The sequence below is a fragment of the Brassica napus genome, chromosome C4 (genome assembly GCF_020379485.1).
Source record: "Brassica napus cultivar Da-Ae chromosome C4, Da-Ae, whole genome shotgun sequence".
Lineage (NCBI taxonomy): Eukaryota > Viridiplantae > Streptophyta > Magnoliopsida > Brassicales > Brassicaceae > Brassica > Brassica napus.
In genome coordinates, this window is record NC_063447.1 from 51462917 (window position 1) to 51486697 (window position 23781).

General features: G+C 39.8%; 4 protein-coding genes across 4 annotated transcripts; 3 read left to right on the forward strand and 1 right to left on the reverse strand.

Moving 5' to 3' along the window:
• The first annotated feature begins 707 nt into the window (after nucleotides 1-707).
• LOC125586174 lies at nucleotides 708-1772 on the forward strand. The gene is made up of 3 exons (XM_048755998.1): nucleotides 708-849; nucleotides 969-1621; nucleotides 1737-1772. Exons 1-3 carry the CDS (start codon nucleotides 708-710, stop codon nucleotides 1770-1772), a joined length of 831 nt encoding a protein of 276 aa, XP_048611955.1.
• Nucleotides 1580-4723, forward strand: LOC125586390. Its single transcript, XM_048756471.1, has 5 exons — nucleotides 1580-2398; nucleotides 2483-2614; nucleotides 3118-3644; nucleotides 3727-3811; nucleotides 3893-4723. Exons 1-5 carry the CDS (start codon nucleotides 1805-1807, stop codon nucleotides 4556-4558), a joined length of 2004 nt encoding a protein of 667 aa, XP_048612428.1. The 5' UTR covers nucleotides 1580-1804; the 3' UTR covers nucleotides 4559-4723.
• Nucleotides 4724-13879: 9156 nt separating this feature from the next.
• On the forward strand, nucleotides 13880-16222 carry LOC106400440 (fe(3+)-Zn(2+) purple acid phosphatase 12). The gene is made up of 7 exons (XM_013840798.3): nucleotides 13880-14385; nucleotides 14589-14700; nucleotides 14799-15028; nucleotides 15114-15252; nucleotides 15354-15574; nucleotides 15665-15786; nucleotides 15865-16222. The coding sequence occupies exons 1-7, from the start codon at nucleotides 13999-14001 to the stop codon at nucleotides 16061-16063; spliced, it is 1410 nt and encodes a 469-aa protein (XP_013696252.1). The 5' UTR covers nucleotides 13880-13998; the 3' UTR covers nucleotides 16064-16222.
• Nucleotides 16223-16398: 176 nt separating this feature from the next.
• Nucleotides 16399-19497, reverse strand: LOC111205430 (protein WEAK CHLOROPLAST MOVEMENT UNDER BLUE LIGHT 1-like). The gene is made up of 2 exons (XM_022701230.2): nucleotides 19270-19497; nucleotides 16399-18835 (listed from the first exon to the last, which is right to left on the reverse strand). The coding sequence occupies exon 2, from the start codon at nucleotides 18822-18824 to the stop codon at nucleotides 16536-16538; it is 2289 nt and encodes a 762-aa protein (XP_022556951.1). The 5' UTR covers nucleotides 18825-18835; nucleotides 19270-19497; the 3' UTR covers nucleotides 16399-16535.
• Between the last annotated feature and the right edge of the window lie 4284 nt (nucleotides 19498-23781).

The window sequence follows — 23781 nt, forward strand, 5'->3', positions numbered from 1 at the left end:
GCCTCTGTTTGCTCGAATTCATTTCTACTCAAGGGCCTTTTGGTCATTTCATTATGCACGTTTTTACTTCTGAAAACCTATGTTTTAAGTACTTTTGGCAGCCACCAGACAGATTATCTTTGTTCTAAGAAAAAAACCTTTGGAAAGTTCATCTCTTGAATCATCTCTGTACATCTAGTTATTGCAATTCTGTGTTTTCCAATTCGTTGTTGTATCCCTCTGTATGATTAATCTGAAATCCAAAATGGGTTTAAGAGGAATCATGAACAGTAGTGAGTAATCACCAATTGAATTCATGGGTTAGGAAGATGAAGGGTGATTAGGTTAGAGCTAGGATGTTTTAGAGTAGATCATTTCAAAACCTTGTTAGTAGAGTAATCATAATGCATCTTCTGAGTTAGCTTCTCAAAAGTTGATCTTTAGGCATTTTCCACCCAAAAGGTGTTCGATGAAATGCCTGAAACAACTCTTCTAAGCTTTTAGCATATTTTGCCAAAGACATTTGTTGTTAGAAGTGCTAAGATAGCCTTAGACCTGTTAGTAATGATTGCTTCCATATTATTCAACCGAAGACATTTGTTGTTTGAAATGTGTTGTCTGGATTTGGTCATTGTATTTCAGTATCTAGCACGGAGTCCGAACTAGAGGAACCTGCATCCACCGACCAAGAAGAAGCTGCATCCACCGAGCCGGAATTTATTATCACCATGCCGACTTTCCAGGAAAGACTGTTCGCACGTAATTGCTATCCTGGCAAACCTCGACTGGACATCTATTCAAAGGCGAGTATCATTGGATCATTAGTGAAGTTGCTAAGAGGCTCCCCTGAAATGAATTGTCTGCTAGGAAGTCAGTTTGGAGCTTTGTTCCACTTACCTGTATCGCGCTGCTCAAACTACTTGTACATTCTCTCCTCAGCCGTCAGCTGGTTACGATGCGCCTATATGATCTCTGGTTCTTGTTTGCAGACAAGCCACTACGCTTTTCTCTGCGTGAGTTCGGATACATCACGGGGCTGAAATGCGAGCCTGAAAGGGAAAAAGTTGGAAACGGGTCAGAATCTATCGATGCCACACCTGGACGTATGTGGAAAGAGTTGTTTGAAACTGAAGATGAAGACGTGACTGTACCAGACGTTCTTCGTATGCTTGAACAGCCTAGTCTTCCTGAGTGGAAGCGGTTGCCACTAGCTCTCATTGCGCTTGTAGATGGGCTCCTGGTTTGTGGTCACAAACTTCTTCGTGTGACGCCTGCTTACGTCGAGATGCTGGAAGACACCAGATCATTTCTTCAATATCCATGGGGGAGAGAGGCATTCGTCAGCACTCTGTCTAGATTGAGACCACCTCAACCTTCTGATCCTTCTAAAATGGATAAATCCCTTTCGGTCATGCACCTTCGTTTGAAACAGCAGTCAACAGCGTGTTATGGGTTCCCTCTGGCGCTGCAACCTTTTGCTTTTAAAGCTATCCCCTCATTGCTTGAGAAAATTCCCGAACCTAGTAAAACCACTTCTTTCTTGCAAGAACCAGAAGGATGCGACTCAACAAATGCACTTCTGAATTTTGAAGACATACTTCTGAATTTTGAAGACATACTTCTGGTGGAAACCCAAACTGAGGTACAATGCTGTTGTCTATCTTATTTGCAAAACAGAAGTTAAGACGCTCAAACTTTGTGTACTTATGAATGTTTGTGTTCTTTGTTTGAGGTTATTGTTACGTATTCAATCCCAGATGAAGGTGGGGATCCAAAGTGGAAGAAAGAAGTAATCGATCCCCAAATAGATAACTTAGTTCGTCGAATGCGGGAAGGGCAAGAGTTCAAAGCAACAGACTTTAGAGGAGGTGATTCATCCCTTCCACCTCTGAAGCCAGCCGAAAAGGCTGAAGGTGTTGGTGTCAAAAAGAAGTGTCAAAAGCCGTCTAATCGGTTTGGGAAAGCATGTGATGAACCTGGAAGTTCGACTCAGGCGCCTCAGCGTCCTATTCGACCTCGTCGTGGGATATGTAAACAGGCTGAACCAGGAAACTTATCAGATAAGGAGCAAGAGCTGAAAGAGTGGATACGAGTTGAACTGAAAACGCAGTTTGGTAAATTGCGGAACGAGATTTTTGACTGGTTGCATCATGATAGGGGAGGCTCGTTCACGGTTCCGCAAAACACAGCAGCCGGTAAAACAAACAGAGACAACAGTCACGCTGACCCTACCGGCATGGAAGGTCCAAAGAAGCGACGTCCGTTCAGTGGTGATGGTAATGATGAAGCTGAAATATTTTGGTCTGATAGTAAGAAACACAAGAAGAACAACGGCGATGGGTTTAGCGACGATGAGACGATGAGAATGCATGATAATCATTGTGATGGCCGTACGCCAAATGCTCGCTTCTGGGAAAAGGTAATCAAACTGCTCCTACAATTTTTAATGATAAACAATGCCTGAATCCCGGTCTAACTTTTTTGAGGAAAATTCAACGTGTAGGTAGATTCAATGGCGGGCGAAGGCCCCTCTTTCTCGAAGTCGGCAAACATTCCAGAAGTCGATGTTTCAACGCCGATTGGACCAGAAATTGTATCAAAGCCAGCAAAACCGACTCTCCCGGAACCGTTGGAGGTAAATAGATTATAACAATGAATTTATAGGCTCTAGATATATTATGTTTTGCTGTTCAGCTTGGTTTGGCCAGGTATTCAGCGTAGATTATCAGTTGTTCGTTTTAGTTAGTGAGGTGTACAGGAATACTGATTTGTTTGGTCAGGTATTCAGGTTATTTAGTTAAGGTATTCAGGTTAATTTTTGAGGTGTACAGGAATACTGATTTGTTTGGTCTGGTATTCTGGTTAATAGTTCAGGTATTCATGTTAATTTATGAGGTTTACAGGAATACTCATTTGTTTGGTCTGGTATTCAGGTTAATTTAAGAGGTGTTCAGCTTAAGTAGTCAGGTATACTGATCTGTTTGATAGTTTTCAGGTGAGAGATCAGAGGTATTCATATTAGTTAGTCAAGTGTTCAGATAATTTTGCCAGGTGTACAGATTATGTTGATTAGGTATTTTAATGTTAAACTACATCTGAATCGAAGTATTTGAATGAGCTATATCTGAACGTTGTCAGGGCGAGGGGGGAGATGAGTCTCCAATATCAGGGCTAAATTTGTTAGCAGAAGAGGTTGAAAAGGGGACACGGAGTGACAATGTCTATAAAGATCCACAGGAGAACACTTGTAGGATGCTTACCGTTTGGTCTCATCCTGAATCTTACGTCCTTCCGCCGGAGGAACAAGGTGGTAAAGCGTCACCGACAAATTCTGAAGATTACAAGACACCGCCAGAGGATGATCCGATGACTGAATGTCGCACACCAGACGTTGGGAATTCGAAGCTGAGTCGATATCTGACTAGGTCATTAAAAAAAGCAGAGCTAGAAGGGAAATGTATTCCAATAAGCTCAACCAAAAAAGATGACCTCCAGACGAAGCGTATTCCGAGACGTTCAACAAAGATTGGAGGAGTGTACACCCCAGACAAGAGATTGAAGAAGCTTTTCCAAAGCTGCAAGAAACCCAAATATACGCCCTTAGCAGACTTGGAGAAAGCGCAGTTTCAAGAGTTTCAGTCAATTCTCCGCGAGAAACCGGCACAGTAAGTTGTTTGGATATACTGTATAAATTTCTTGGACTGTCAAATGTTTAATATTGACTTTTGGTTTGTTCTCAAATTTCAGGGAATTCGAAATTGTTATTGGGATCCATGTCTCAAATAAGTTCTTCCTGTCGTTGGCGCGGCCAACAAATTGGGTCAGTACCGAGGTATTCCATTCATCAGAACTTAATCCGTTTTATTCAAGTGGTTTGTACATATTTTTCTAATGGTTTGTACATATTTTTCAGCACATTTCTGTGCTAATTAGTATGCTAGTAAGGCGACATGGACGCAATTATCTGAGTCGGAGGTGCAGATTTGTAGACTACTTCAGTATTGCGGGCATCATATCAAAGTTCGCAGAGTTCGAGAAGGCCTCAGATAAATTGGGATTCAACTGGGGAGGGCTTGTCAGTTTCAGTTTCACCGGAAAAACGCCGCGTCGGAATGACAAGAAGGTGTTGTTGGTTGATGTGGACAGGGTGTACGCCCCAATGATGTGGGGAAAAGATCATTGGGTTGGTCTTGTGATCAACTTGACATGCAGACAAGTGGAGATTTTGGACTGCAACATTCCCCTTAATGAGTCCGATAATGAGGTGAACAAGCACATGGCTTATCTTCTACGCGCATTGCCTCATGTCTTAGCTGCGTTTTCGCCTCCTTCCGATAGTAGTCATCCTGAAGAAGACCAAGCATTTTCATGGGTGCGTCCAGACAATATTTACTTCAACGAAAGGTCTGGCGACTGTGGACCATGCGCGGTCAAATTTCTGGAAATGCATGCAGCGGGATACTCCTATGAGGATATGGGGCAGATCGATGACAAAAAGGTGGACATATTCCGTCAGAAATACGCGATGGATACCTATGAAGAATTTATTGGAAACGCAAAAGTTCAAAACGATGGTTGAAGACGTGTATACTGCCTGCTTCATTTCATTTGTTAAACCGAATTGTTAACGGTTATTGTATCTTTTCATTCATCCAGACACTATAATTCAAACAGATCCGTTTATCTTTGAAGATTTTATATCGTATTTCTTATATATTTAGGGTTTAGGGTTTAGGGTTTAGGGTTTAGTGTTTAGGGTTTAGGGTTGCATGTTTAGGGTTTAGGGTAATTAGAGTACAATATCCATGCAAGATCTCACCATAGTGTGTTAGTTGGTGTTTTTACTGTTTCATTTAATAAGTATTAGTGTAAAATTTAAAAATTGATTGCAATAACTATTTCTCTGAGTGCGTTAGGTACAAAATGTGGGAGGGGACAATAACTTTCCTAGTAACTCATAAGACTCCTTTGTTTATTTCTTTATTCTATATATACATATTCAATGCTTCTGATAAACATCTCCAACAGAACTCAATAGTATGGCATCTCTAAACATCCCCAATCTTCCAGAAGAAATTTTGTGTAAAATAATAGAGATGGTGGGAGCGGATTCATTCTACTATCTTGGTGGTATTTTGCGGGCTGGGAAACGCGGTTATGCACTTGTCCACGAACCCTCCGTCTTAAGGAAGTGTAATGTTCAGCCAATGGTCACCTTTGCAACATGTCAAATCTGCACTGGTGGTCAGTTTCGAGAGTTTTTCATCAAGTGCGTAACAGCTGGCAACACAAACGCTATCTACTATGAAGGGCTCTATGCAGCACTGATCGTAGGTCCTGAGAAATGTATTAGAATATTGCAACCAAATGTCCCAAATCATGATTTATCAACTTTAGCAGTCGGCATTTTCAACGTGTGTATTGGCAATGACAAGGAAGCCAGTAAACTGTTTCAGCAGTTCGAAGCTAATCACTATGACCTTCGCTCGGATGCGATAGTTGGACTGGGAGCTGATCTAGAGTGGCGATTGATATCATTTGGAGCGCCATACATGAACAGATATGGTGCATCTTTCAAATTTCCGGATGATGAGGTAATCAAGTCACCAAGCTGCCTTTATGGCCATGATTACACAGTCGATTTTGAAGGTTCTTGTAAAAACTGCAGGCTATTTTGGATATGCTGCAACATTTCTCACATCCTCTAGGACTTTATTTATGTTATCCTCGATGTTATCTGTTTTCTATCGTATAGCTTAAGTATTCGTAGACCTTAAGTATTCGTATACCTTAAGTATTCGTCAATGTTATCTGTTTTCTCTCGTAGACCTAAAGTATTCGTCAATGTTATATGTTTTCTCTCGTATACCTTCAGTATTCGTATACCTTCAGTATTCGTATACCGTTTAATCAATGAAAAGTGAGTAAAGATAAATATTAATGGAATTATGAATAAAGATGTCAATTGGGCTGTCCATGTCCAATGGGTATGTCCTTTGGACAAAGCAGTTTATTGGACATTAATCTTAAGTCCAAATTGTCCAAACACAAAAAAAAGACCATTCCAAAACAGACCCTTCCAAATAGAACCATAAACCATTCCAAATTGGACGTCCATGTCCAAATGGTTTTAGCCCATCTAATTTGGACTTAATAGGTTTCAGTCCATTTGACATCCCTAGTTATGAATGTTAAGTAATAAAAGTGAGTAATTAATGAAATTATTCGTAGACCTTAAGTATTCGAATACCGTCAGTATACGTAGACCTTAAGTATTCGAATACCGTCAGTATACGTAGACCTTAAGTATTCGAATACCGTCAGTATTCGAATACCGTCAGTATTCGAATACCGTCAGTATTCGTATACCGTGAGTATTCGAATACCGTTAGTATTCGTATACCGTCAGTATTCGAATACCGTTAGTATTCGTATACCGTCAGTATTCGAATACCGTCAGTATTCGTATACCGTCAGTATTCGTATACCGTCAGTATTCGTATACCGTCAGTATTCGAATACCGTCAGTATTCGAATACCGTCAGTATTCGTATAATTAGCAATTCCTAATTTTACTAATATTAAACATGCATAAAAAGACAGCAATAATAAACAGAAATCATAAATTTTATTATATAATATAATAAAGAGTTCAAAAAAAAAGAGATCAACATAATTACAAAAAACAATAAAATTCAAAATATTTAATAATATTAAAAGAGGAGGAGGTTCCTAGTCGGAGTCGGAGGTGCTGGAATCGGTGCCGGAGCTGTCTGGGTAGTTGTCCATCCTGAACTGCCCAGAACCCAATGTGTCGTCGGTCCAGTCGGAAGCGTCGTCATCCACGTCCGTGTCCATCTGCATCCACTCCCAGTAGTCACCTTCTTCATCGTCCTTTAACCCCGTCTCTTCTTCGCCGGGGTATCCATAACCCTCATCCTCCGGGTCACCTTTTCTCTCCGCCTTGCGAGCACGTTTGCTACTGCGGTGATCGGGGCTTGTGCGGCGGCGTTTGCGAGGGCTGGATGGAGGTGTTTCCTTTAACCCCTCCTCGACTTCCTCCGCCTCCTCGAACAGGGCCTCGAGTGTGGCGAACTCCTCAGTTTCCAGACCGTCGCGGATCTCTTCCTTCAAACCGGCCTTGGCCAACAGGATCAACTGCTGCTCGGTGCGTTCGCCGACTATAGGCAAACTGTAAAAGAATCGTTTGTATTTTGCGACGGTCATTTTGCCCTGGCTGATATCAGACACCATTTTTGGAATGAAAGAGTTTTGCAGAGAAAGAGGTTTGCAGAGAATGTGTTTAGAAAGATGAAAAAGATATTAAATGACAACAGAGTAGTATATATATTACGAAAATAATTAATTAATTTTTTGGTAACAGACGCGGCGTTCCATTACTACTCCTCGGTTTAAACCATGCGAATTAAATCGTTGCGACTCCTCGGTAGAATTAAATCTCCGACTGATTAGACCATATGAAATGAAGTAGGAAACTTTCTTGTCGTAGACAGAGTTCACTTAAATTTATTGGCGTGTTAAAACCATAAGTGTACGCGTGTTCGTACACCAACGAAGAGAGAGATGAGAATACCTTAAGTTCATACATTCATTAGTACAAATATGTATAAAGAAGATGTCTTTTCCGTGTCAGAAGGTTGCCCTAATTTCAAACTACGTTATGAAGCTTACGTAACCGAGGGGTATAATGATGACTTCGTACACCCTAACCGAGGGTGTATAATGATGACTTTTGTACACATTATGAAACTACATTAATTCAAATGGGTTTGCTTCTTAATTGGATATGGATAGGCCCATTATGAGATAAACAGTTAAAATTTGATAGAAGAGTACAAATTAACCTTAATATAAAATTACATAACAGAGTACAAATTAACCTTAGAATCCCTTAACCTTAACATAAAGAGTACAAATTTGATAGAAGAGTACGAAAATTACATAATAGATCCGACAAATGCTAAGATCAGCGATCCACCATAATTAATTGCTTAAGCTCTTTGATCTCCTCACGCATTTGCGCAAGTTCAAATTGCAGCTCACGGCGGAGCGACACCTCCTCAGCATACTGACTTCTCAAGCAATCCAGCTCTTCCTCGAGGGCGGTAAGGCAGTCATGACGGATGTGCAAACCATCGTTCTACAAGAAAATATATTAGATTTGTTAGCTAAAAACAATACCATTTCCGTTAACAATGGAGGCAAATTTAAGTATTGTGAACTCCAATATTACCTTAAAATCTTTGCATACGTAATAGTTTCTTCCTCTGTCATCAGCTTCCACGGTGATAGCTCCACCGCAGATACACTTCGTTGGAATTTTGTAATTGGCATAGACACAATTGCTCACCCAGTCATACTCCCTTTTGTGATGCTTCATCTCTTTATAGTAAGGATCCGTCATTTTGTGGTACTGGTGAGTGTGGTGAAGAGAGATTGTTGAGTGTTGTGAAGAGAGATTGTTGGGTGTTCTGAATTCTACTTAAATAGTGCAAGATTGTAACGGCTATATTTTACTTCAAAAGCATTTCTAACGGTAAGTTGCTTCAAAAGCATTTCTACTTAAATAGTAGAATATAATATTGAGAGGGATATATTCACCATTTTTTTTTCAAACGTGTTTATTGGTTCATAGAATTTTAGTAGAATCATAAAAAAATGACACATTACAAAAAACCACATCAAGAGTTCATTACTCATCCGATTTATTACATTACAAAATAAAGAGTTACTTGAATATGATCACCAACCCAAGTAAAACTAATATAATAACCATTCCACCAACAAAGTATTCGAAGCCATTGGTTAACCTTGTTCTGTTTTCAGCTAACTCAGACACTATCTTCTCTAGCCTAACCAGCTTCTGCTCAGTCTCATTCTGGAGATCCTTAAACTTGTTAAGTTGTGGGTCATAGTCATTCCAAAAGGTAAGATAATCTACCTTTTCAGACAATTGAAGTGTGTGCGTATCCCTGGCTCTCATCTCCTCCATAACCGCCTCATCCCACCATTTATGAACATGACAGTCTCCATCATTAACATAATCACACGTGTAGTATCTTCTACCTGGATCATTTACAGTGCGAGATGTTGCTAGCTTAGGCCGACCACCACAGTAGCATGTCTGCGGGAATCCAAATTCGACCTCGGGTTGCGGAGGGTACTGAACCGTCGCAGCATAATTGTAATTTAGCTCAGCTTGGTCCCGACGAATAAGATCTTCAACCTCACGGTCTTCTGTGTGGCTGGAGTCATTCCCACCATAGTCCTCTGATTCGGAAGGCTGGCTATAGCTATAATCAAGTCCCATCTTTAGTATAAAAATAGAGTAAAGAGAGAATCGCTAAAAATCTGAAATATAGACGACACAAGCAGTCATACTTAAATAGATTGAGATTGTAACGGCTATATTATTATTGGACCACAATACAACGGCTACATTGTATTTAAATGTCTTTCTAACGGCTAGATTGGCTACACAGATATCGTACACCTCAAGTTATAAACAAGTTACATCAAATCATAAACATGAACACCATATTTAGGAATGACAATAAAACCATACATATCTAATAAATTCAAGAAGAAGCACTGCGTAATCCATATCTCATCAGTTCGCAAAATAGCATTATAGATGTGTTATTAGGAAACACCTAAACAATAACTCCCTTGTCAACAATACATAAAATCTCCTCCATCCATAACCCATCATTGTAGCGGTTCTTTACAAGACTTTTTGTTGTGACCTGAGATATGACATCGACTACATGTGTTTAGTTTCTTCTTCTTCGGCCCCTCCTGAAAAAACATAACAGCCTTTATTCAGAAAATATCCATGACTACAGTCAGATGAGATTAGGTCGTACCGGTATTTCTCCTGCAGAACGTTTACGCTTGGTCGGTGGACGTCCTGGTGGTCTCTTCGTCTTTGGTGGTAACATGATAAGGTCACTAACCTCCGAAGGTATGAAAAGATCTTGCGGATCTGGAACCGGGAGTGTAACACCCTTTGTTGTTTCATTCCATGTCTTTTTTAGATAGGCGTCTGCAACGAACTCTGAGTGCTGCAAGTCCCGAAACATAGCCGCAGCAATGGCATGTCGACATGGTATTCCAACTTTCTGGAATTCAAGACATGTGCAAGACCTGGTTTCCAAATTAACAGAACTCCCGAAGCCGGTTGTTTTTAGAGTTACCTCAAATTCAAAAGCAGACAGAGGCATCACAGCGTACGCTCTTGCGTCTTCTAGATTGTTCTCCATCAACTCGTCAACAGCCGGGGGGATCTCACCACTCATTTTCGATATCTTTCGCTGTCTACTCACAAACCAACGACTAATCATGCGTCTGATGAACTCAAATAGCGCCATTATCGGGGAATCGCGCGCAGGAACTAGTGCTTTGTTGAGAGACTCAGCTATATTCGAGCTCATTAGATTGTACCGCTCGCCCTCAAAGTGTGACCTTGTCCAATGTCTAGGATCGATCTTCTCAAGATAATCCCAACAGCGCTTATCTGTAAGTTTGATCTCCGCGTAAAGTCTCTTAAAGTGGGATACCTTGAATACCTCGGCTGCCCTGCCAACCATTTGCTTCTGATTCCTTTTCTTGAATTTTGCGTCGACGTTTCTCTGTAGGTGTACGAGGCAGCACCCATGGTGTGAAAGAGGATACCACTTATCTTTAGCAACACATATTTGATTTGCTCTATCAGACACAATAGATAAATCGGAGCCATCTTCTACGATCTCTGTCAGCTTCTCAAAAAACCAACTCCAAGACTCGTTTGTTTCATTGTCTACAACAGCAAACGCTATAGGGAATACCTGAAAATTGGCATCTTGCCCACTTGCAGTTAGTAAACACCCTTTGTACTTCCCAAACATATGAGTACCATCCACCACAATAACCTTCCGTAGATGCTTCCACCCGTCAATGCAAGCTTTCAGCGCCATGAACGCGTACTTAAACCTTGTCTGACCCTTATCATCTTTTTCAGTTTTGATATTAGTAATGGACCCAGGATTTGCATACTTTACAACAAAAAAATATTTCGGCAGGAGCTTGTAAGAGCTCTCTTCTGTTCCTTGTGCAGCCACAGTTGCTAACTCTTTTGCTTTCCAACATTTCCAATATGTGGCCGTAAACAAGAACTCACTCCGGAGCATCTCGGGTAATTCAGATGCGCGCGGTCCAGCTTGGAGCCTTTCATACTTCGATCTCATTAGTGCAGCTATTACTTTCGACGTCGCATGTTTCTTATATTGCGCTTTAGCATCAGATGTGCAGACATGCTTCAGTTGCGCCTTCCTCACCTGATATGTCGAAGATTCCCCCAATTGCTTAGCCATAACATAAAATTTGCAGTTTTTATCAATGCATTTCGCTGCGACGTAGTTAAACGCATGTTTGTGGAACTTGAACCTGAACACCTGCTTTAAGGCATAAATGTGCAAACTGATCTTGAATTCTTGCTTGCTACTGAATAGCTTCCCAGTGTACATATCAGCATCTGCTAGAGTGAAGTCAATATCATCGACGGTATAATCGTTAACTGCTTCGTTGTTAGACGAAGCTTCTACATCCTCAAATCCATATAGCTCAACGGCTCTAACGGATTTCATGAGTGATTCGTCATCAGCCTTATCCTTTTCACGACGTCTTCTTGCGTCTTCCTCACGGCTTCGAGACTGAGGTACCGGTTCGATAAAGTCGTCATCCTCGTCTTCTCCAACCAGGGTTTCATGTGTCTGACCACCCGAAACACACTGAGGTACCGGTTCGACAAAGTCGTCATCCTCGTCTTCTCCATCAGATGTATCATGTGTCGGTCTAGACGAAACACATTGAGGGACCTGCCCAACGAAATCATCACTGTCGTCAACTTCCCGAGTATGCATGTTGAACGGCTTTGGAGGAGTCTGGAGAACCAACATTTGGGAGCTGTTGTCCAAACTTGGGTCCTCTTCTTGATTTGGATCTGAATGATTCTCAGTGTCGGCCACTTGATCACTTGACTTGACACCTAAATTGTTACTTGCTTCTTCAATATTCTCCATCGAAATCCTAGATGAGCCTATGTAATCTCTACCCTCATCTACGTAATCTTCAAAAGTTGATGGTGGGTTTGCGGTACGCTGTTTGTTTGTAGATGAACCACTGCCTTTGTTTGAAGAAGGATTAGTTCGTCCACTCCTCGTTTTAGTCACCACCTCACCACGTACACCTCCATATGTTACGTTCGTTCGACCACCACCACCTACCCCTCCATCCTCATCCTTATCATCGTCCCATTCGCAATTTCGTCCAACAAAATCATGCCATAAATTGTAATCATAATCCTCATCGTCGGCATCTTCGCCTTCCCCTAACGCAGCATCTTCAGTCGTCTCCACTTTATTCTGAACTTCACATGCAGTTCCATCCACTTCACGCATCCCAAAACCATTTGAGGCATAAACTGCTTCAATTTCCGCAACTCCCATCAGAATTATTTCATCTTCGGTCAAATCAGTCTCACCGTCATTAACTTCATTCCGGGTGTGCACATCAGCAGACGTACTCCCAACTTGCATTTCGTTGCTGCTGGCAACTTCTTTGGACTTCAAAAGATTCCCCATTGGCCTCAGAAAATGGATTTTCCCATCTATTTCCTCTTTGAATGTGACAAATACGTTGATGTACTTGTCCACCTTACGTGCCGAAGTAAACAAGTCGAAATCCTTATCTTTGGAAATTTGAACAGGAGCTTCTCTTTCACCAACAGCACAAGATCCGTGTTCACCAAGCCAATATGACATCTCAACGGCAACAGACATTCCAACTAGACCGTATGACTCAATAATGGCCCGCTTCAAGTCTTCAACAGAAGTTATCAACTTCGCATAGACAGCCCTCCCCATACGGTCGCTATCAAGTTTAAAATCCCAGTCACCAGTGTCGTACATAATCCACCGTCCAGAGATTACAACGATGTATGAATCGTGAACACCTACGAAAAATAAAACATAAATTTATTTAAAAATTCAATGTGCTAATCAGAAGCAATAAATATAGTTTCGCACAAAAAAACACCTGAATTCCGAACACCCTCAAATCTGTAATAAATGATTTCAGCAATAACTATAATGTCATAAATGCAATGGTGTACGGCTTATATATGATTTACCTTCGATGCTAGATACAGAACACCCACCATCCGCCATACCCTTTCCTCCCTCACCATATCGGATGCAGCTCATGCCTCTGTGTGTAAAATTCGCTGCCTCAAGTTCCCTTGTTCGGTAGCCTTTTTTACTCCTCAACAAGGAGACAGGCAAAGAGATAGGGTTCGTACGTTTTTGTATTAAATAATTAATAGTTGCCCTGTTTTTAATTAATAAATTAAAGTAAAACACATGTTTTCCAAAGTCACCAGTCATTAATGGCCATTCGTCCACTTTGGAGCCGTTGTTTCCCGCGAGAAATCATCACATATAAGGCATTCAAGTTTTGGGGTCAAATAGCCCAAAAACGAAGCCCAATACCATGTTTCCTTCTGAAATTAAAATAATATAATATTCAATTCGTCTCTTACGCGCACATCCGGCGCGCGTGTGTCGGTATTCTTGAAGCAAGTTTTTCTGGGCAAAAGACAGCCTGGTCCCACGAATTTCAGCTCAAGATTGTGGGGCAAAAAGTTTTAAACTGTCTACTTTTTCTTCTTTCTCCTACTAGGTTGCCCAACAACCTAATTAAAACATGGACTTGCCCAAATTTCTAATTCAAACTTAAAAGTTGTCCAATCTTCTAATTTTAGACAAGTTTTCGGAAAAGGCAACTAAATATAAATAAAATAAAACTTGATAAAAAAGGAGTCGAATATCCCCTGTGGATCCCCTGTTGGATAATTATAAAATCAGTGTCTGTCACTTCTAGACAAGTCATTTAATTTCCCAGACCGGTAAATCCAAAGCACGTTCTTGGTCTCGGATTCAGAAAAGAAAAGAGAGAGAGAAGATGAGTTCAAGATCTGACCTCACAATCATGCGTGTCTGCTTCATAATCTTCTTGCTTGGAGTTCTTGTTGAGCTATGTGATGGAGGGATTACCAGTGAATATGTTAGAGGAAGTGATTTACCAGACGACATGCCATTAGACAGCGATGTCTTTAAAGTTTCTCCCGGTCCTAACACTCCCCAACAGGTTCACATAACGCAAGGTAACCATGAAGGCAATGGAGTGATTATTTCATGGGTGACTCCTTCTGCTCCCGGTTCTAACACAGTTCGCTATTGGTCTGAGAATGGAAAATCGAAGAAGCTAGCAGAAGCAACCATGAACACCTACCGTTTCTTCAATTATACATCTGGTTACATCCACCACTGCCTCATTGATGATTTGGAAGTAAGTCTTTCCAACAACTTATTTGTTGTATTTAGTTACAGGTTTTTATTTAAGTGGCTCGGTGTTAATACCAGCGAGAAGTAGTGATAGAGAGAATAAACATTCAAAGAATAATTGAATAAATTTAGTTATTTGTTAATATAATTGCATCTTATGTTTGATTTTCTCTATTTATAAAGTCTAAAAATAATAATTTTTTGCAGTTTGATATGAAATACTACTATGAAATTGGGAGTGGTAAATGGCAAAGGCGATTCTGGTTCTTTACTCCACCTAAACCTGGCCCTGACGTACCTTACACCTTTGGCTTAATTGGTATCAACTTGTGTCTTTAGTAGATTCATATTTTTTTTCTTGGGCCGAACAAATGCTGTGACTTTAGATTTTTAATTTATTTCTAATACAATATCCAGGGGATCTAGGACAAACATATGATTCAAATCGAACATTAAGCCATTATGAGATGAATCCGGGAAAAGGACAGGCGGTTTTGTTCCTAGGAGACTTGTCTTATGCAGATCGTTACCCTTTGCACGACAACAACAGATGGGATACTTGGGGAAGATTCGTTGAGAGAAGTGTTGCTTATCAACCTTGGATATGGACTGCAGGAAACCACGAAATCGACTTTGTTCCTGACATTGTAATAAGACTTTGAATGAATATCCTTGTTGGTTTCTTGAAATGGAATTTTTGACTTCTTTTTCTTCTTCTTTTTGCTTTTGCAGGGTGAAACAGAACCATTCAAGCCTTTTACGAATCGGTATCATACGCCGTACAAGGCATCGGGAAGTATCTCTCCATTGTGGTATTCTATCAAGAGGGCTTCAGCTTACATTATTGTTATGTCTTGTTACTCATCTTATGGTAATAATGATTAGAGAGAAGAAATGCATTTTAAGAAAAATAAACTATATTATTGGTTGGCTTTTTTTTTTAATACTTTTTTAATCTGATGGATTAATTAGGGGTATACACTCCTCAGTACAAATGGCTACAAAAGGAGTTCCAAAGAGTAAATCGAACAGAGACTCCATGGCTGATGGTCTTAGTACATTGCCCCTTTTACCATAGCTATGTGCATCATTACATGGAAGGTGAGACAATGAGGGTCATGTACGAGCAGTGGTTCGTCAAGTCCAAGGTTGATGTGGTGTTTGCAGGCCATGTTCATGCCTATGAGAGATCGGTAATTTTTATTTGAATTAGTCTTCCTTAATAGTATCTACCCTTGTATCTCCTCTGCCTCCAAGTGATAATCAAGTACTAACTAACGCAGAAACGTGTTTCTAACATTGCCTACAACCTTGTCAACGGATTGTGTGAGCCAATATCGGATGAGTCGGCTCCTGTGTACATAACCATCGGGGACGGAGGAAACTCAGAAGGCTTGCTTACTGAGTAAGTTCTACCATATTAGCTTTGTACAAATGTCTTTTCTTATAATTTTGATGAATGACTTGGTTCTTCTTATCGTAGCATGATGCAGCCACAGCCGAGCTTCTCTGCCTTCCGAGAACCTAGCTTTGGGCACGGGTTGCTGGATATCAAAAACAGGACTCATGCCTACTTCAGCTGGAATCGGAACCAAGATGGGTCTTCCGTGGAAGCAGATTCTGTTTGGTTGCTTAATCGGTTTTGGCGAGCTCCAAAGAAGACGATGGTTGTTGCCTCATGAACACAAAGCTAAACGATGGAACAAAGTGTGAGAGTTATTCTTTGACTTTTTCTTTTCTCAAAGTTGTCCTTTTATAAACACATTACTATGAAAGAAAGAAGATTATATCTGCAATATTATAAACACATTACTAAGAGAGTAAGAAGATTATATCTGCAATCTTGCAAGTGTTATAAAATAAAATAAAGATAGTAAGTGTTATGAAAAGTCAAGCGATGTAATATGGAAAGAGTTATAAAAAAAGAAGATAGTAAGTGTTATGAAATATTCGATAGCATGAATTTCATTTATTTGTGTGTTGCGGAATGACTAGTGATGTGATACTCGAGCAGCAATAAGGAGTCGACTGACAATGCAAATAAAATTCGCAATTTACAAAACACAAATTTCAAATGGAGATCGTGTGCAAAGCTCCAAAAAAAGTGAGAAACATTATTAACAATGTGTTTGAATAATTGAACTGGTAACAAACTCAATTATGTGACTTCTTCTTTGACAAAAACATAAGAAACCGTGGGAGCGAAAGCTTCTTCTTCTTCTTACCAGGCTTGCTCGGTGGGAACTGACTGGTTTCAGAGTTATCTTCTGTTCCATATGATTCACTTGGGCTGTAGGCATAAGCCTCAGGTGACTGCGCCAACTTACTCAGCTCATTAGCTCCTGCAGAGCTTGCTCTTATGATTTTCTCAGTGTCACCACCAACTTTTCTCTTCTGTTCATGCTCTGCTCTCCACTTCCTCAGCTCCTGCTCCACCCCTAGCTTCCCCTCTTTCGCCTTCTCAGCCTTTTCGGTTGCTTCTTTCAGCGATTTCTTTCTCGCATTCATGTCTCTGTTCACTTCTTCCAGCTTCTCCAAGCTCCTCCTCTCTGCCTCTTTAGCTTCCTCGATCCGAGACACCGCTGCTGCTACTCTTTCGTTCGCCGCTTCTTCCGCCTCGTGAGCGCGTTTGCTCAGCTCATAGTACTCTTCTAGCGAGAGCGTAACGACGTCGTTATCCTTCGACGTTGATTCGCTCTCCTCCAAAGCCTTGATGGCGGCCAAGGCCAGCCTCTCGGAGGCCTTAGCCGCCTCGATTTCTTTCTGCGCGGCGAACAGCCTGCTCTCCATTGTGCTTGCTCCAGCCTTCGCTTGCTCCGCTTCTTCCTTGGCCTTTCGCAGCTCTTCGCGAGCGCGTTCTGAGAGAAACTTCGCTTCGTCGGCCTCTTCCGCCGCTTGCTGAAGCTGCTTGGGCAGCTCAACCATTTTGTCTCTAGATTCTTTCTCCTTGCACTGAACCGAAGCTATCTCCGACCTCGTTCTCTCGATCTCTGCTTCTAGCGAAGCAACTGCTATTGAAGCCATTCCTTCTCTCTGTTTGACCGAGGCGAGAGCTGACTTCTCTTTCTCGAGCTCCAGCTGCAAGGACTCCGAGGCTACTTTCAAGCAGTTCACTTCAGCTGCTGCTTTCTCGATACTTGTCTTCACATCTTCTAGTTCCTTCTTTGAAGCGTCGTGACGGCTTTCTGATGGAAGGTCGCGCGCTTCCTGGTTTAGCTTGGATTCCATATAAGCCACCAGCTCCGCCTTTAGATCAAGAAGCAGCGCCGAGGCGGTGTCGAGCTTCGATTTGAGATCTTTGGAAGAAAGTATCTCTTGGTTAAGCTTCTGGACTTGCTCTTCCGCCTGCTTCAGCTCCTTCTCCCAGCGGTGCGCATCCTGATCCCTCGCCATGGCTGCTCCGATCCTCTGCTCCTCGGCCTCCAGGTGAGAAGCGTGCGCTGACTCCAGCGACTCCTTTGTAGCGATCAGCTCTATGGTGAGTTCCTCGACTCTCTTCTCGACTTCTTTCGAAGCCGAGGTCGCTTCCTCGACTTTCTTAACAGATTCATCTCTATCTTTCACCAGAGCATCGTATTCACTACGCAGAGTCTCTAGCTCCTCTTTGACCGAACGAAGCTCTGTAACTGCTGAGGCAAACCTCGCCTTGGCCACCTCGAGCTGGGCCTTAGCAGCGACGCTGACGTCATCGGAGATTCCTTGCTCCATCTCCTCGACTCTCAGCTTAGCGAGCTCGGAGTCCTGCTTCGCCTGCTGCTCTTCTGTTTGAGCTTTCTCCAGGTTAAGCTTCAGCTGTTCGATGAGCCTCTTTGTGGTTTCTAGCTCCTTGAGGACTTGGAGCTTCGCGGCCTCGGCGGTTTCTGAGTGGGTTCTGTACTCGGGGATCTCCTCCTGAATCTTCTTGAGCTCTTCTTCTATGAGCTTGCGTCTCTCTACCGTTTGGATTCGGTGAGATTTCCAGTCGGTGATTCCTCCGAACTTCGAGACGGCTTCTTTAACTGATTCGAACGGTGCAGCTGTGTCGATTAGGCCTCTGTAGGAGGAGTCCACGGGTGATCCATGAGATGATGATGAAGTTCCACCGTTTCTTGATGTACCTTCTGTAATCTTTACACGAGGTAAACCGATCTCACCCGTGATTTCATTGGTCTCCGACACTTTTCCACTGATCGTTGGATTAGGAGTTACTTTTTCAACAGTAGTTGCAGTTTCATGGGAAGCAATAAAGGAAGATTCCTCGGGATTAGAGAAACTGGATGGCTGCGACGTGTCGTCGACATAACTTCCCGTGGCATTGCCTGTAGTTGAGCCATCTGTTTGACTTGGTGGTGGAATTACTGTTGCAGCATTATCACTAACAGCATCTGCGGTTACAGTAGCCTCAGATGTTCTAGTAGCTGGTTCTGAACTGGTTTCAACTTCAGGAGGTTTTAACTCCTCCATTCGCGTGCTACCTGAGACCAAAAAAACAAAAGAAAGTAATAAAAGATGTGAAATTAGGAAAAAGTAAGTCATATTTTTTCTTTTTTTTTTATGAATCAAACAACAAACTAATATGATGAGCAAAAATCTAAATTAGAAGTGTTATTCACTAATTGAATATCAAATATATCAAGTTCTACTTATCTTAACATTCATACCCCCAAAAAGAGAAAGTTCTAGTTATAGTTAAGTACCAACTCAGAGAAAACAAAACGGAGTGAGTAGTTTTTTCAACAAGCAAAAGATGATTCCATGCTAAAAAAATATTGAAAGCAGAGAAACAATTCCGAAGCCTAACAATAATTTTAATATCGAGAAGCAAAGTTTAAACAAATAATTCTGAATTAGGAACCTAGGAAAAAGAGAAGTTCGATTAACAAAAGAGCAGAGAAAAAGAAAGTCTTACGATGATCGATTATCGGAGGGAGTACAGGAGACAAATTAATTAAAAGATAAAAGTATCAGACAGATGTGTGAAAATTCCTCTGGGGGAAGAGAAAAATCATGAAGCTCTGTTTCCCGACCTCATATTCTTCATCTATCTATCTGTCATTCTCTCTCTCTCATAATTCTCGGTTTGTTTGTTTCTATCTTTTTCTTTTGGTTATTTAAAATATTACTTTTGAGATAAAGAAAATTAGTGGCTTCAACCATCGCCTCTACGGCATTGGCCCACGTTTGGAAGTAGATAAACCACAAACTACGTCACATAAACAACAAAACCTTGGTTCGGTGAACTATTATTAAGGGTATCGAAAATTCATCTACTCTATTATTATTTTTTATTTTTTAATATTAAAAATCTACTCTATTAAAGTAGTTACACAATATGGAATGAACCTTAGAACAAATTTTTTAAATAGTTTTTTTATATTTTTATTTTATAAATAGTCTTCAAAAATAGGGCTTTTTGCAAAATTGACCTACAACTTAAAGTCAAACATAAAACTAACCTCTTTTTTTTTGAAAATTGGTTTTGCCCTATTCACCCCACAAGTTCATATAATTTACGAAAATACCATCAATTTTTTTTTTCTCGAAAATAACATCTTTACTCTCTCACCCTCATCATCTTCAAGTAATTACAAGATTGCCATTGTCATCAATACCACAACCACCATGAACAACCAATTTGAAGCTCTTAATGCTCCCAAAATCGATTTACCCTTCTTCTTTTTCCATTCTTGTGAACTAAACACAACATATCTCTCACTTTCTCTCCACAATGAGCTAAAAAACCCAAGATTTTGATTCTAAATTTTTTATGGTTCATAGAGTCATAGAAGCTAACGATTCTGGGTGGGTGACTTTCGTTTGTGATTCTGTGTGCTTGGAGAAGCCTTATGTATGCTAAGGAACTTATCTCACCAATTTAAGATATGACATCGAGTTTTTTTCCAGATCTGTTCGTCAGACGACTTACTTGGGAAGTCGTCTGGCTGTAGACGACTTACCTGGAAGTCGTCTGGCTGTAGACGACTTACCTGGAAGTCGTCTGGTCAACGCAAAGGTTATTTTTGCAATTGACTTTGAAATCTGTAACCTGAGACGACTGAAAGTAAAGTCGTCTACTATTGTTTGGTTTCAAAAAAAATTCCAAAGAACCTAGACGACTTACATTTCAGTCGTCATAGGTTAGTTTTGCATTTGACTGGATAATTACAGAAGTTTGACTTCCCCAGACGACTTACATTTCAGTCGTCTGTCGAAAATTAAAATAATAATATTTTTTTTAAAGTAAACGACTTACAATTAAGTAGTCATAGGTTAGTTTTGCAATTGAAAAAAAAAACTTCAAGATTTAATTATACACAGATGACTTATAATTCAGTCGTCGAGGATTTTTTTCTGAGATTCTGGTCAAACCTCGTAAATCCTGGACGACTTACATTTCAGTCGTCTCGTGGACGACTGAATTATAAGTCGTCTGTATATAATTAAATCTTGAAGTTTTTTTTTTCAATTGCAAAACTAACCTATGACGACTTAACTGTAAGTCGTCTACTTTTAAAAAAATATTATTATTTTAATTTTCACTAGACGACTGAAATGTAAGTCGTCTAGAAAAGTCAAACTTCTGAAATAATCCAGTCAAATGCAAAACTAACCTATGACGACTGAAATGTAAGTCGTCTAGCTTTTTTGGAGTTTTTTTTTAACCAAACAAAAGTAGACGACTTATTTTTCAGTCGTCCGAAATAACAGATTTCAAAGTCAATTGCAAAAATAACTTCTGCGTTCACCAGACGACGTATAGTTTAGTCGTCTGGACAACTTAGATTGAAGTCGTCCGCGTCTTCTCCGCTAGTTTTTAAGTCTTCTACGTTAGTTTTTGAATAACTTGTATTTTTAAGAGTGATAAGTAACTTCAAGATATGTAAAACTCATATTTACAAAATATGTTCTCTCCCTTAGTTTTACTAAATTTAACTAAGTTTTTCAACGCAAACTTATAAAAAATATGATATGCTTTGACTAGTTACTATTGTTTGTTTCCATCTCTTAAGTATTATTGTTATAGACAATAATGATGACTGATGACTATTGTTATGAGTTGGAAGAAGGGTTAAATGCTTCTTAAAATGTTGTATCAATATGAAGCTACCAACATTCTTGTTTATTAAGATGAGAAAAGGCCATTGGAGTTTATTATTGCATATGAGAGATCCAAAGATAAGAAAAAGGCTACTGAAGTCTATTATTTCATTGATTTGTAAATGTGTAAACACATTGTTAGCACATTTAATACATCTTGGAAAACATTATTACTGATTTTACAAAAAATTCACAACTAAAAGAGTAGACATGCAATTCACAAAACAGACCACAAACAAAACTATTATAGATCATTCCTCTACAAAGACAAGCTTGGATTCCACTTGAGTAGACAAGACCAGATGACTTTTAAGAAGTCCAGACGACTTCTAAGAAGTCCAGACGACTTCTAAGAAGTCCAGACGACTTCCAGGAAGTTCAGACGACTTTGTCAGAAGACTTTTAGGAAGTTCAGACGACTTCCATACGACTTTACAGGAAGTCTAGACGACTTTCAGGAAGTCCAGACGACTTTCAGACGACTTCCAGACGACTAATAAGTAAGTCGTCCCAGAAGTCTTCCAGATCTGAAAAACCTGCATATTAAATCCAGATCTGAAAAACCTGCATATTCAAAAACGTTCAAATGGCTTAAAAACAGAAAAAATGAGTGGAAGATTAGATAAATCTACCTTTACAGAACACACAAAAATACATATCTAAAAATAATAGATCTACCTTTAAATTAGTGGAAGATGAGTACCATCTAATTAAAAACCTGCAAAAAAGATAGATTAGTAAGAAAGACATGAGACAAAACTGAAAAATTCATATAAAGTTTGGTGTTTTCAAGTCAAAGAGATTAGAGTGGGTTTGGAGAGTTTTAGTTTGGGAAAAAAGTAAGAACTTTATACAACAAGAAGTTACCAAATGAAGAAAAATCAGACATAAGAACTTACCAAAAAGCTCAGAAAAATCCAGACGACTTCCTGGAAGTCCAGACGACTTTGTCAGAAGACTTCCAAGAAGTCCAGACGACTTCCAGACGACTTCCAGACGACTAACAAGTAAGTCGTCTCAGAAGTCTTCCAGATCTGAAAAACCTGCATATCAAATCCAGATCTGAAAAACCTGCATATCCAAAAACGTTCAAATGACTTAAAAATAGAGAAAATGAGTGGAAGATTAGATAAATCTACATTTATAGAACACACAAAAATACATATCTAAAATTAATAGATTTACCTTTAAATTAGTGGAAGATGAGTATCATTTGATTAAAAACGTGCAAAAGAGATAGATTAGTAAGAAATACATGAGACAAAACTGAAAAATTCATATAAAGTTTGGTGTTTTCAAGTCAAAGAGATTAGAGAGAGGTTGGAAAGTTTTAGAATGATGAACATTACATTTTTGTTGCAGCCATTTGAGAGGAGGAGAGAGAATGTGTAAATTTTTCTTTATATAGGGAGACAAAAAATCCAATTAGGTTAAATATTTTTGACTGAGACGACTTCCTAGACGACTTACATTTCAGTCGTCTGTTGAAGAAATTAAAACAGGCGACTTACATGTAAGTCGTCCAGAAGAGTTTAATATTTTTAGTGGGAAATTAAATATTTTTAGCGGGAAACTAAAATAGAAGACTTTCCAGACGACTTACTTGTAAGTCGTCTGGTTTAAATTATTTAAGCGGGAAAATAATTTTTTAAAAAAAATTTAGGCGGGAATATTTGGACGACTTACATGTAAGTCGTCTGTTTTAATTTCTTCACCAGACGACTGAAATGTAAGTCGTCCGAGTAAAATGATCCGGTTAGGTTAAAACGTACATTGGTAAAATTAAAGGTTCGGTACGATGTGGACGACTGAAATATACGTCGTCCGGGTAAATTATTCAACAGACGACTGAAATATAAGTCGTCCACACCCTAAACATAACCCCTAAACTTAATTATCTAGTTAAACACTTCATAAAACCAAATCAAACTTGAAAAGTGTTTACTATACACAGAAATAAACACATATAGGTGAAAACTAATTTTTGAAAAAAACATTTTTGTTTTCCAAAATCTAACCCTAACAATACATACAATACTACAACATATGTTTGTCAAACTCCGAAACCAAAGTATTTCATGATTCACTACTTCCACTCATCTATCTTCAAAACAAATCAATTTTATCATATATTAATTTATATCACTTAAAACTGTTTATAATTACTTGATTTTTATTTTTCACGCATCAAAATATTTTTTTACAAGATTTATAAATTATTTTTAAAATAAACTGGTACCAGACGACTTACACTTCAGTCGTCCAGACGACTTACACTTCAGTCGTCCAGACGACTCAGACGATTTACTGGGGCTATATTCGT

Excerpts from the sequence above, each read along its gene's own strand:
- LOC111205430 (XM_022701230.2), bottom strand. The coding sequence starts at position 18,824 with ATGGAGGAGTTAAAACCTCCTGAAGTTGAAACCAGTTCAGAACCAGCT.
- LOC106400440 (XM_013840798.3), top strand. The coding sequence starts at position 13,999 with ATGAGTTCAAGATCTGACCTCACAATCATGCGTGTCTGCTTCATAATC. Across the intron at positions 14,701-14,798 it reads TTACACCTTTGGCTTAATTG|GGGATCTAGGACAAACATAT; the intron begins GTATCAACTTGT and ends TACAATATCCAG. Across the intron at positions 15,787-15,864 it reads TCAGAAGGCTTGCTTACTGA|CATGATGCAGCCACAGCCGA; the intron begins GTAAGTTCTACC and ends TTCTTATCGTAG.
- LOC125586390 (XM_048756471.1), top strand. The coding sequence starts at position 1,805 with ATGCGGGAAGGGCAAGAGTTCAAAGCAACAGACTTTAGAGGAGGTGAT. Across the intron at positions 2,615-3,117 it reads CTCTCCCGGAACCGTTGGAG|GGCGAGGGGGGAGATGAGTC; the intron begins GTAAATAGATTA and ends GAACGTTGTCAG. Across the intron at positions 3,812-3,892 it reads CAAATTGGGTCAGTACCGAG|CACATTTCTGTGCTAATTAG; the intron begins GTATTCCATTCA and ends CATATTTTTCAG.
- LOC125586174 (XM_048755998.1), top strand. The coding sequence starts at position 708 with ATGCCGACTTTCCAGGAAAGACTGTTCGCACGTAATTGCTATCCTGGC. Across the intron at positions 850-968 it reads AATGAATTGTCTGCTAGGAA|ACAAGCCACTACGCTTTTCT; the intron begins GTCAGTTTGGAG and ends TCTTGTTTGCAG. Across the intron at positions 1,622-1,736 it reads TGGTGGAAACCCAAACTGAG|ATGAAGGTGGGGATCCAAAG; the intron begins GTACAATGCTGT and ends ATTCAATCCCAG.